Here is a 14,190-nt window from a genome sequence, read left to right as displayed (position 1 = left end):
TACTCCTCTCAAACTAAGTCTCCATTGTCCGAGGACAAATGAAGACTTGGGGGGAAAATGTTGTTCATGATTTCATCATTGGACACGTGGTAGACATTAGAGAAGTAATTAGGCCCATTGTGAGCTAATGAATTCTTGTGGAGCTCGCCTAGAGGTCCTCGGAGCGTAGACTCCTCCCAACGCATTATGATCTATTTCTAGGCATGGATGTCTTCAAGTTAGGCCACGTCCCGAGGACATCCGTTATGGTCCTCCCATCTTCTTGGTCAGTTAGTCCTCCAGGTCTAGGAGTTTGTCCTTGGGACTTGGAGGGAACACCAGATGTCAATCGCAGCAGCTTTGTGCCGCAAGCGGCCATCTGACAACTTTTTGTGCCTCGAGTAGTGGTGTCAAGCCTATACACTCGACAATTGACATGTACCAATGCGCCGCCTGACATGGGAAATGTGCAGCTGGGTTCTGATAGTGACAGGGGCGTGTCTCGTGTAAAGTAGTGGGTTGCAACCTGTGAATTGGGCCTCGTGCGATCCCTCTGGGCCCACCACCTTAATTAGTGCATCTGAAAGTGTTAATTAGCATTAAACTCTCAAATGATTGGGAATATTTGTAATAAACCCACATTAACAGAATTAATTGTCCCCAACCCCTATAAATAGGCCTAGGGCTTTCATTGTAAAGTACTTTTGGGCTTTTGGACTTTTGATCCCTCTTTTTGTACTGAGAGCAATATATACACTGCCTGAGAAACCTCCATTGAAGTTGGTTATCTCAAGCTTCAAGAACACTAATATTAAAGCGTCGTGGACTAAGAATGTTTTATAACCTAAACTGCGTAAAGTCTCTTGCTCTTTACTGCATTTCTTTAAGTTTTTATTTATTAAGTTGATATCGAAAAAGACAGTCAATAACATTTAATATTTTTTTTTAAATAGAATTAAATAAATGTGCATTGCACATTGATTGCATTTAGTATATATAAATATATAGGACAATTCTTCTATAGGGGATTCACTTTAAGCCCTACCGGTGGGGCTCTCAGTATTTCTCGACCCGTGAATAGTTTTTGGCATGATTTTTTATGACCGTGTATATTGTAACTATTTAGAGCATCCTGCAAATTTTCAGAAAATTCCGAATAGTTTACAGTACCGAAAACTAGGTTCAAACATATTGTTTTCCACGTGCATAAAAAAAATTAGTCACACGTGCAACAACATGTTTGAACTTAGTTTTCGGTACAGTAAACTATTCAGAATATTTTGAAAATTTACAGGATGTTCTAAATAGCTACAATATACACGGTCATAAAAAAAATCACGCCGAAAACTGTTTACGGATCGAGAATACTGAGAGTCCTACTGGTAGGATTTAAAGTGAAACTCCTATAGGAGAATTCTCCTAAATATATATATATATATATATATATATATATAGTGACCGACAGGCTTAAGAAGACAGTAGCATGTTTCTAAAAATAAATTTATGTCGGTGGTCAAAACAAAATAGAAAATCCAAAAATTACCAATGCACTACTATAAAATTATATTGAAAAAAAGTCGCATTTGCACGTGTTATAAATGTAATATAAATGAAAAAAACACAGCTAACGCATAATAAATTAAATACTTCAACAACAAATTAATAAATTAACTCGTACCATATATAGGGCCATAGGTTTCGATGCTTCATAATCATTATTAATAATCGCGTTCCAATTATTATTTGAAAACTTATTTAATCATAATTAGTTAATAATAGTTTCTTGTTAATAAATGATTATCACCTATAATTTGGGCCATACATGGTTATTCGAAATAAGTTGAAAGTATATATAAATTAATTAATAAATATATAGAGATATATTGGGTGACATCATAATTAGATTGGTACGTGGGTTAGTAATAGTACTAAATGGTTGGTGATGATGAGAAAGAGTAGTATGGATTAGCTAGCTTAATTAGCTTAACTTAGGTTGGTCTACAATACTAATGACCTAAAAATGATGTGCCATCAGCCATGACTTCTGAACCCTAAAATAAATTAAGAAACGTCACATTCTGATAATTCCACAATCATTTCATCTTTCCTTTTTTAAAAAGTTTTTCTCCCCAAATGAACAATCTAAACCAAGCCATTTTTTGACCTTAGACATAGACACTTTACCTCACTCCCATATCCACACACACCATCATTAACCTTAATTAATTAGTTTATTCTTCCATTGCATGTAATAATTAATAGTAATGTTGATTATTCTTATGAGTTTTCTAATACAATGTGATGATGTAATTAGTATCACTCTCTCCACATACCAACTTCTTGTATATTTCCACAAAAAAAATTCCAGTATGTTTGAAGAAACTGGAGCTAGAGAAACTACAAGTTATGATTACTTTTTTGTTATAAGAACATCTAATTATTCAATTATTTTCAAACTACAACTTATGCCATCATGAAACAGGGTTATATTGAAACAGACAGATTTGTCCCTAGTTATGTTAATTACCATTCTTTAAATATTATAATTCTCTTAATTATTTTCAAAATGTAATTTGGATGGAGGATCTCATTTCCATAAATAGTTATTTTTATATCTTCTTCGGTTCCCCCACATAATAAATCTATGCCATTAATAAATTGTGCCCTGAATTTATATACAAGTCATCATTCCATAAGAAAGCAATTACTAGGGATCGATCGTCCTCTGGATCCATATATCATCCATATATTATATCTCCACTTTCTTCCAAAGATCAATATATTAACTCTAAAACTTTGGGTTATTAGAATAGTTTCTCAATTTGATCAGCCATATACAACGGCCACGTAGTTTAATTAATGTACAACTAGTCTCTTACCATATAATTCTTATGATTATGAGATACTAATAGCTTTTTGGGATAAATTTATTAAACATTATCTTTCTTCTCTCAAAATTTAGTGACTACTGACTAGGTTTCATCGAGCTCCAAGAAATCAGAAAACAATTGGCGTCAAAAATTAACTTAATTACACCACGATCCTATATGTATTTCAATAAGGACAAAGCAATAAATGGTTTTTCTAAAGTGATCAAAAAAAGGCTTTTGAATATTATTAATTTATATTCGTGTAACAAACACCTGCGCAATAATGCATGGTTGTATTTAATTAAGCTTTCATATCTCATAACAAACGTTTAAACTTATTCGTACAACTAAAATAAAGCATATATATATATATGTATCATAACCAAGTATGCCACCCTAAATGATGCTTTTTTTTTCTTTTTCTTTTTTTATATTGATTAATCATTTTATCATTATTCTATATGCCACACCAACAATCTTTATGTATGTAAAGCTAGTTTTATAAACAATGTAATGAATCTATGCATGCATGGACCCCTTGGCCCCTTTGTTCATTTTTGCTTTGAACAAACAATAGCCCTTGTTTGAACTTATATTATTAAAGACGTACACTTCTTTTGGACTTAAATAAAATGGCATGCCAAACATGTGTACTCATAAAAACGTGTGTGGTCGAGATCTATATGCCTAGAAAATAAGATATATTTTTTTATATAGCTTAAAGGCCAAAGAAAGAGACCATATAGGTGCTTAAAGGCAGAAGAAGAGGTCATTTTAAGACACTAATTGAGATAATAATACTCAAAATACCTATAGATAATGGTTAAACACAATTAGTATCCAATAATTTATACATATACAAGTTATAAACATTAGGTATTTTCATAATTTGAAATTAATTAATATACATTGTGAAAACTGTAATTTAGAGAAAAAATAACGAAGATTTTGTATAAGCTATATTTATCATTTTGTGGGTTCATGTGTATTGTATTGTATTATAATAAATTATGTTTTATAGTATATTTTTATATAGTGTTATGTTTAATATTGACTTATATTTACATATAATTGTATAACATTTTAATACAAATTAATATCAAATATAGTACTATATAGAAATATGTTATATAATATAATCTAATATAATACTATACAAGGTATATAATACGAAGTACCAACACATCCAAGGTGTTGCTAATTTTAAAAATAAATAACTAATTAATAATATATCATTATATTGTATCCATAGAGCAGCTGTGGTCTTGTCCTACCGTTTTAGTTGATTCTAATTTTTATATATAGTAGACTAATCAAGTTTTACCTTTATATATCGCAACCTCCGCGAAGATACTGGTGTAATTAGATTTAGTGTATATACTTGAGACATTCTCCAAATATCTCAGGTTTTATTATATAATATATATATATATACTAGATACAAACAACGTGCAAGCATATTTATTTAGTTTTATTTATAGAATTTATTAATTATTTTTATTAAATTTATATTAATGTCATATAAATTTTAAAATGAATATTCTATTTTAATTAAATAATTTATTTATTTTTTAAAGTTTATGTTTGTTGAATTTGGAAGTGACAACAAGATATTATATATTTAATGTAATATTAAATATTATACGTGGATTTTAAATTTAAATTTTAAAAAATTTGTTGCTAATTCACAGTAAATTATAGTATATGTTTAATATGATATTATTCTAATAAGTGAATTTAAGTTTAAGTTTAATTAAATTTTATTTAAATTATAAAACGTATGATTTTATTATTTTTAAATAATTATCATTGTAAAATATCTCAAAAATATCATATTTTAATTTGTTTAATTATTTATTACTTTAAAATAATTATCATTGTAAAATGTCTTAAAAATATCATATTTTAATTTGTTTAATTATCTATTATTTTTAAATAATTATCATTGTAAAATGTCTCAAAAATATTTTTTTTTAATTTTTTTAATTATTTATTTAATTTTATTTAAGTTTAAGTGTTTACAAACTATCATTAAATATAAAAATATTTTGTTAAATATAAGAATATTCTGTTAAAGTTAACATTAAAAAAATAAAAAACCATTAAAATCAATAATTTTCGTTATCTACACACTTATTATATATAAGAGATATTCACTAGGTAGAAACAATATATATTTGTTTAATTTTAAAGTTATAAATATGTTTAATTATCATATAAAATTTAAATAAATAAACAAAAAATATCATAAAAATAATTAAAATATGTTTAATATAATGTATGACATAAATATATTAAAAAAAATTATGACAAAACATTGTCTATAATCTTAATAAAAATCAGTTTACTTTTTTTCTAAAATATATAATAGAATGAATTACAGTTTTATAGTATATATAAATATTTATATCAATAATTTCTACATATATGACATCATAACAAAACATTGACATAGATATATATATTTACATGGCTACATGACATATATATAAATTACAATAATATTTAAAAATTAATTAATAATATAATAAAATAAGAATAGAAAGAGTCATAGTATAGAGTAGTAGCATCAACTATTTTTAGTTTCTAATTAAGAAAAAAAGCTCCAATTACTTCATAAAAATAAACTATCACACAAATTTATAAGATAAAAAAATTATATGTATGACTTTATTATTTTTAAATAATATAATTTAATCATTTAAATCATAAAATATCTTAAAAATATCATATTTTAATTAGTTTATTTATTTATTTTTGTATAAATTTATGTTTGTTCAAATTTTTGAATTTGACAATGACAACAAGATGTTATATATTATATGTTTAATAAATTATTAATATTATACATAGATTTTAAACTTAAGTTTGTTGTTAGTTTTTTTATTTTTTATATTATAGTATATGTTTAGTAGATTATATTATATTATATATTTAATAAGATATTATTCTAATAGGTGAAGTTTAAGTTTAATTAAATTTTATTTAAGTTATAAAACTTATGATTTTATTTTTTTTAAATAATTATTATTGTAAAATATCTCAAAAATATTATTTTTTTTAATTTTTTTAATTCTATTTAAGTTTAAACCATGTTTAATATAAATATATTGTGTTATATATAAAATATTTCGTTAAAGTTAATCCAAAAAAATAAAAAATCGTAAAAAAAAAAAATTGTGGTCTAAAACACTTTTTACGTAGAAATGATATATATAATGATGTGTGATGCCTTGATTTGGTGATCAAATACTATATATTATGTTGATACAGCTGGCTGTACCCATGTTGTCGCCACATGTGACATGTGGCCTTTTTTTTAATATATAAAATAAATAAAATTTAAGTCACCTAACAGGGTTTTATATAAATGTAAGGTTTTGAAGTTTACAAACATAGTCAAAAGAAACATTAATAATTACTTTGACAAAAGGGTGTGACAATTGACAATTATTATTTGATTATGCAAGGAAAAAAATTCGATTATTTTTATTTATTGATTTATATATATATATTAATTGGAATTTCTGAGACCTTGCCCTTACTGTGTCATTGTTGTCACAATATATATGGCTCACTGATGATTATTTTGATGATGATTTCAATGGATTTCTATTAGATTTGGTCCCAACCAATGTTTAAATCTTGCAATATTGCCCTTTAGAAGGTCAATAGAGCATTCAATAATTAGATAATGATAGGAATTTTTCTAGACTCAAATTAAAATTACTCTAATAATTCAATCACTTTAAATGTTTCCTCTCAAATTCTACATTTAAGTACGTAATGTTTATAACTCTCATAAGCTCAATGTTAATTAACATAGTTAATTAAGCTCAATATTAAAGATGATAAATTAAACAACTCTCGTCTTTATTTATGCATGTGTATATCCTCTGTAGTTATATATCAAATTAATAACAAAATATATAAATAAGAAAGAAAAAAAAAACAAGAAGAGAAAATCGGAGATTATAATTTTTTTTAATTACTTGACTTTCACGTTACTAATCTATCGCTATCAATATATTCCAGTCAGCATCATAAAAAGAGAGATTTAATTTTATATAAATTTATATTATTTTTTCACTTTGTCCAGAGTTTAGAGAATTAATAGACGTCCATGTATTTCAACCCGATCGAAGAGGTATATTATTGTTTTTTACCAAATTTAATTTACTATATCCGATAACTTTATATATTTATATGGACAAAAATATTATGAAGTTAACTATATGATATAATGAATAATAACCTTAATCCCTAGAATGAGAAACAAAATTTATTAAATGTATAGATTTTGTATATGTTTTACACAAAATGCTTTTATTATATTTATATGAGTATTGTTGTTTGACAGTTTAAGGTGTCCAACAACATATGAGGTAGCACTTTAGTTAGCGATGTCACATAATATTTATTAAATTCAAATGTGTAAGAATCGATATTAGATTGCACCAATAACATTATGTCACCTCCTTCTGATGTTAGGCATCATACACTTACCAATTCTATACTTATATATATTCACACTTCTACTTTTAAAGAATAATGTTCTTGTATATAAAAAGGGATCACTTAGTAAGAAATTTTCTATGTACTTCTTTTATGCAAAATTATGTGATAAGTTAAAATCATTTGCCACCAATGAACAGTAAACAGCTAATCACACACATATATTTATTATATATATATATATATGGAAGAGTAAAGAACAACGCTCATGAATGTCCAATTTGCTTGGACTGTCTGCAAAGACACATGCTCCTTTGTTGGCATCCAACAAAGTTTAATTCATATGTACAATATGGACAATTATGAAGAATATACTTTGAGAAATAAAAAATATCCAAATTAATAATTCTCATATGTTGGTGAAGGGAGTAGTGACTCACAGTAGAATAATCTTCCTGATCTATAATATTTTTTATTTATTTATGTCACTTTTTAACTAGCTTAATCCTACATTATTTATACCTGAATAACTTGGGAATATATTATTTTTAATTATTTAGAAAGAAAAAAAATCTAAAAGGCATTATTAATGGGTAATAGGTTCAAGTTTAGCTCTCATAGTTAACCAATATCATCAGTCCAATCAGTATATTACGTGTACATTTGGACATATAGTATCAGTGAGACCAACTAACCAGCTAACAAGTTTCAACAATTTTATAATTATCCCATCCTCATCCACCATTTTTGCTAATTATAATTAAAAAAAACTTAATTTAAGATTAAATGTAAAACTAAATCATATCAATTGTTTAGTCTTGTTATTGTTAATTCAATATAAATATGAGAAATTGGTAAACGTGACTTTTTTTTTTTTTTTTTAGTGATTTTGCATTCTAGTTTATTTTTTTATAATTTTTACAAACGGGTCTTTATTTAAAATTGATAAGTTGTCTAAATTTTTTTTACTAGTTATCTAAAATTTTCGACCGAGTCCTACTATCTAAGTTATGAAAGAATATTTTACAAATAATTATTAAAACTACGGAATATCTTTAAAAAATAATAGTTTATTTTGCCAAAACTCCTTATAAATATTTATATATATTGCTGCATAACATCAGTATATATTTTTAAGAAAGTACAGATCAATAAACATCAATTAGTAAATTCCATAAAACCATTAGCAATGTTATATCAATTTGGTATTACTAGCAGCACCAAATATACAAGTATTAATTGTAATTATTCAACTAAAGTCAATCTTAAATCAATAGTTTCTTTATGGAGAATTCCACTTGGAAAATGCTAGCTTAACTTTCATATAAAACTATACATGCAATAATCAAGTACACACTTTTCAATTAATAATAAGAGAACTTAAAAGAAGAATAAAGCAATGGAAGTAATTAACTAATGAACTAATTAGGATGATTAATTAACATTAATCATTAATAATTAGAAAAACAGAAGGTGGCAGAGAAACCTCTGGTCTTCCATTTCAAGGAGTTGTAACTCAAACGCTGCCGGAAACGGTCTCTACTTTCAATGGTTTTTGGTTCGGCTGTCTTTGTCCAGTTTTGACCAATTTTCTTTATTTATTTTTATACATTTCATTATTTTATTTACGCGTCAGTCAGTATATACATGTACATATATATATATAAACACATATGAACCTCATTTTCTCGTAGCCATCAAGTGAAAGGAGTTCTCTGCTTTTCGTCCACTGCTCTGTTCTAGTTCAGAAAAAAGAGCAGGGAGACAGAAAAGAAATCATATACAGAGACACCTATATTATCTTATATTATATATATATAGGCTATAGAGGGAGATCTAGATACTAAAAGCACAAGAAAATCTGGAGAAATATTCATCATCAAGTGCCTTGGTTTGTAGTTTTTCTACTCTGTTAGTTAGTTTGGAGTGAAAGTCTAAACTAAGTTTTTTTCCACTTCTCATTGTTCATTGTGATCATAAAAAGCCAGTACGTGGGTCTATCTTTTTTATCATCAAACTCATCACAGACCACTCCAGAACTTTCTCATTCACCTTTAACGTAATCCACAAGCCAAAAAAATCCAAACCCAACTGATATTTCAATCGAACAAAGCCGTGTTCTTTCAGCAAACTCAGTACACACACGTATATATACAAGTGTAGTGAGCTTCGTTTCTCAGTGTCTGTGTGGAGCCATAAACCAGAAAAATGGAGCAACTTTCATCGACGACGATCATTCCTGATGCGTTTCAAAGCGCTCGAAACGACCTCACAGGGCAGATATCTCTGGTTTGGGAGCAAGCCAAGATGCCTTTGATCGTGCCCACGTTGAGACTTTTGGTTTTCGTTTGCTTGGCCATGTCTGTGATGCTTTTCATTGAGAAGGTTTATATGGGTGTCGTTATTTCGTTTGTTAAGCTTTTTAAAAGAAAGCCTGAGAAGCGTTACAAATGGGAGCCCATTAGAGATGATGTTGAGCTTGGGAACTCTGCTTATCCCATGGTTCTTGTTCAAATCCCAATGTACAACGAAAGAGAGGTACTTTCTTCTTCTTCTTCTTCTTCTAAGATCAGCCACTTTGTGTAAATATTTATTTGTAATAATCGACTGTGCTGATTTCGAACAGGTTTATCAACTTTCTATTGGAGCTGCATGTGGTCTTTCGTGGCCTTCTGATAGGATCATAGTTCAAGTTCTTGATGATTCAACTGACCAAACCATTAAGGTTAAAATCTTTCATCCCAACTTAAATAGTTCTATCATAAATTTATTATATTAATGCCCCTTTATGGCGTTTGAAGTTTGAACCATCTTCCTTAAAAGTGGGTTGATATGTCACTCTCTGGTTTTTGGTACAAAGAAGTTTCTTTCACTTGCCTTCTATAGAATTTTTTGTCTTTTTTATCCGGGTCAAAATCTAGTAGTCAAACTATTGACAACCCAAATATATTTATATGTTAAAAACTTAACCGTCCACACATAAGGACTATTCCTTAGAAAACTCATTTGGATATATGTTAGTATGTTACCAACTCTAAGCAAAAAGTTCAATTTTTTGATGGTTACTTATGTAAACAATTATTCAATGTCTGATCTGGGTTTCTCTTTTTTTGGGTCTATTTTCAAATTTCTGATGTGGGTTGATGTGGATTTTTATTATTTATTTATTTATTTTAAAAAAAACAGAGTTTGGTGGAGTTAGAATGCCAAAGATGGGCAAGCAAAGGAATAAACATAAAATATGAGATAAGGGACAATAGAAATGGGTACAAAGCAGGAGCTCTGAAAGAAGGAATGAAACATAGCTATGTGAAACAGTGTGACTATGTAGCCATATTTGATGCTGACTTCCAACCTGAGCCCGACTATCTCTGGCGCACTGTACCCTTCTTGCTCCACAACCCTGAGGTTGCTCTTGTCCAAGCTCGATGGAAATTTGGTAAAAAAAAAATTTCTCATAATCAATAAATGTCATTAATTAAACTCTTTATTACTTGCTTTTGGACTTTCTCACTTGTGTCGGTGACATTCTCTTTGTTACTTTTTTTGCTTCATTCTGGTACTAGAAAGTATCCTCAAAGATGCTTTACTTTTTTCAAAAAAAAAAAAAATTATAACATAAATTGTTTCACTCTTTGTCACGTTTCTAATTATTGTATGTCATATCGTTCAATTTTTTTCACATGGTTTGTGAGTTGTGACCACTTGCTCAATGTAAATAAGGCGTGCAAATAGAACAATCAATATGCTAAATCGTTAGGTGAAAACGTTGTAATAATATTATACTAAATTACCTTTTCTTTTTCTTTTGTCATATATTGATTCCAATAACACAATAAAAGTTAAAAACTTGTAGTTTGTGACTTTATGTGGTCTTATTCAGATTGCAGAACAACAAAATATTACTATATTATCGTTTTGTTTTGTCCATTTCCAATTCTTCATCTTTTTTATGAAGCTAGTTTAGTGATAATATGTAACTAAAAAGTATATGCTACAATTTGTTTTTTTTTAATAAATATATGATTATTTTTTTACCAAAAGTACTTGTGTCAATCAGAAGTGACTTATTGAATTAGGCAAAGTAGAGTTTAAGCTCCTAGTTTTCATGATGGTGAAATCATTGATGTCTAAAGGCAAACGAACAAAGATATTGATGCTTAATAGTAGTATTGATAGGTCTCTTTCTGAACTCAACTACTCTAACTTGATGACTGCTATTACTACCATAAAGAGCATTATAATGGATTTTGGTGAAATATAATGTTTGATGGTCTGGTTTTCTGGGGCTGCAGTGAATTCGGACGAATGCTTGATGACAAGGATGCAAGAGATGTCACTAGATTACCATTTCACAGTGGAGCAAGAAGTGGGGTCTACAGCATATGCCTTCTTTGGTTTCAATGGTAAACAAAAATCTATATAGGATTTTCCAATATTGGTGTCATAAATTTTTATATATTGAGCCAAAATCTCAATGCACAAAACAATGTTTGAGCAGGCACTGCTGGTGTATGGAGACTCTCAGCACTCAACGAGGCCGGAGGATGGAAGGACCGGACAACAGTGGAGGACATGGATTTGGCTGTCCGGGCTAGTCTCAGAGGCTGGAAGTTTGTCTATCTTTCTGACCTCAAGGTAAATGGCATATAAAATGTGTTAACAGAACATGGCCAAGATGATAATTATTAACAACTCTTGTGGTTTTGATGCTATAATGATGTACCTTTCCTTGTGTCAATTCAAAGCAATGAAAGAAACTAGTGTGACATTGCTTAGAAAGCATGTAACATTTGTTAATTCTCTATTACAATTCAGGTGAAAAGTGAACTACCAAGTACCTTTAAGGCTTACCGGTATCAGCAGCACAGATGGTCTTGTGGCCCTGCTAATCTTTTCAAGAAGATGGGCATGGAGATATTAAGAAATAAGGTACTATTTCTTCCTTATCTCTTTCGTTTCTTTGCCTAATATGAAGAATTATTCAATATTTTTGCTTGTTACTGATGCAAATCTTGAAACATAATCATTGCAGAAAGTTACCCCAATGAAGAAGTTTCATGTGCTCTACAGCTTTTTCTTTGTTCGGAAGATTGTAGCTCATGTTGTCACATTCGTCTTTTACTGCATCGTTTTGCCTGCTACTGTTTTAGCCCCTGAAGTTGTAGTCCCCAAGTGGGGTTCAGTGTACATTCCTTCTATCATTACTCTCCTCAATGCAGTTGGAACTCCAAGGTATCTTCCTTCTCCCTTATACACCTGCTTTCACTTCAGTACTTGAATCTCACTTGTTCATGTCTAATTCTGCTTCATTCTTGTACAGATCATTCCACCTTCTGATATTCTGGATCCTCTTTGAGAATGTCATGTCCTTGCACCGGACTAAGGCGACTTTCATTGGTTTGTTAGAGGCTGGGAGAGTAAATGAATGGATTGTCACAGACAAATTGGGCGATGCTCTCAAGACCAAAGCATCTGTAAAAGCCTTTAAGAAACCTCGATTTAAGATCGGAGAAAGGTAAGCTTTGGTGCATCAGAATTCCATTTACAGTACTTCATTTGAACATAAAAAAAAGTGTATGTTTTTCAACTAAAAAGGAGTTCTTAGTAGTACTGTCATATGCTCCATAAGAAGTTGAATAGCATGTAAACCATTTCAAATTTCAAAATAGCTTACATGTTCTCATGTTGTTGTCATTGTAAGCAGAATTCACATACTTGAGCTGAGTGTTGGAGCCTACCTCTTCTTCGTTGGCTGCTACGATCTTTCATTCGGCAACAATGGCTACTTCATATTCCTCTTCCTCCAAGCTTTCGCCTTCTTCATTGCAGGGATTGGATATGTTGGCACATTTGTCCCCAGTGCTTAGTGAGAGCTCATTTTGGTGGGAGAGTAATCAGCAGCATTACTAGTCAACAACTCATTCGCTTCATGTATAAAAAAAGAAAAAAAGAATTGTGATAGTTCAGCATACTTTGAGAGATTTTCCTTCTTATTTGTATTTGTGTTCATATATTATTCAAACAAGAGGTGGCCATTCTTTTCTGTTTCATGGTTGTTTTATATCATTCATTAAATTATTTCTTGTGGATTAGTGTAGAAGATATGCTGAGAATTAATGCAACACAATTGGGAATGCATAATGAAATTTGAGAAGAAACAAGCAGCTAGAAAGCTTGTGCAGCACCATGATTCTCACCTACAATACAGATAAAAAATGAGTTGTTATTATTTTGAATTGAACACCATACATATTTTAAACCAAATTCACTTCTGCAAGAGGAAATAGTGTGATCTAACAGTTGCAATAGTAAAAAAAAAAAACTTAACTGCTTTCAAAGTGAATTGCCTGAGTAATCATTCTAGAACTAATTACAAGAGTATTTATACAAGACTAAAGTACTGACTAAGCTAGGGTAACTAACTTAACTGACTCAGAATCATTCTCTAATGAACTTAGTCTAAACTATCTTGCTGCAACTTTTTCCAAATACCAATTTGAGACGATGACAATGGAAGTATTGATGCTATAACTTTATGGAAATGTTGGAGAAATTTTTGATATCAATAGAAATTCAAATAAATTCATGAATATCACATATATATTTGTCTATAAATATAAAAATTAATGATAAAATTTGTAATTTGTTAATAGAGTTAAAATGTCGTGGCAGTTGATATAAATACACTGTTTCTATTAAATGAAAAAAAAACCATTAACAACACATGTCGTGGCAACCAAATTACTTCCTTACAAATACCTCCTTTTTCTTGTTATTCAAACTGTATTTTAAATTTTTTGACAATACTCTTGTAACCGTATGAGCTGTACTCTGTCATTTACTAGTCTATAAGTAAGATTGCCTGAGCTCACTCAAAGATAAT

At 29.1% G+C, this 14,190-nt stretch overlaps 1 protein-coding gene across 1 annotated transcript; it reads left to right on the top strand.

Annotated features, from left to right (window-relative positions):
• Positions 1 to 8,992: 8,992 nt before the first annotated feature.
• LOC133797827 (glucomannan 4-beta-mannosyltransferase 9-like) lies at positions 8,993 to 13,391 on the top strand. The gene is made up of 9 exons (XM_062235903.1): positions 8,993 to 9,842; positions 9,931 to 10,029; positions 10,491 to 10,743; positions 11,600 to 11,710; positions 11,806 to 11,942; positions 12,123 to 12,236; positions 12,340 to 12,539; positions 12,628 to 12,822; positions 13,012 to 13,391. The coding sequence occupies exons 1-9, from the start codon at positions 9,513 to 9,515 to the stop codon at positions 13,172 to 13,174; spliced, it is 1,602 nt and encodes a 533-aa protein (XP_062091887.1). The 5' UTR covers positions 8,993 to 9,512; the 3' UTR covers positions 13,175 to 13,391.
• Positions 13,392 to 14,190: the final 799 nt, after the last annotated feature.

This window comes from Humulus lupulus, chromosome 8 (genome assembly GCF_963169125.1).
Source record: "Humulus lupulus chromosome 8, drHumLupu1.1, whole genome shotgun sequence".
Classification (NCBI taxonomy): domain Eukaryota; kingdom Viridiplantae; phylum Streptophyta; class Magnoliopsida; order Rosales; family Cannabaceae; genus Humulus; species Humulus lupulus.
This window is presented reverse-complemented; position numbering and strand designations above follow the sequence as displayed.

Coding starts and splice junctions, on each gene's coding strand:
- LOC133797827 (XM_062235903.1), top strand. CDS start 9,513: ATGGAGCAACTTTCATCGACGACGATCATTCCTGATGCGTTTCAAAGC. Junction 10,744..11,599: donor CCAAGCTCGATGGAAATTTG/GTAAAAAAAAAA, acceptor CTGGGGCTGCAG/TGAATTCGGACGAATGCTTG. Junction 12,540..12,627: donor AATGCAGTTGGAACTCCAAG/GTATCTTCCTTC, acceptor ATTCTTGTACAG/ATCATTCCACCTTCTGATAT.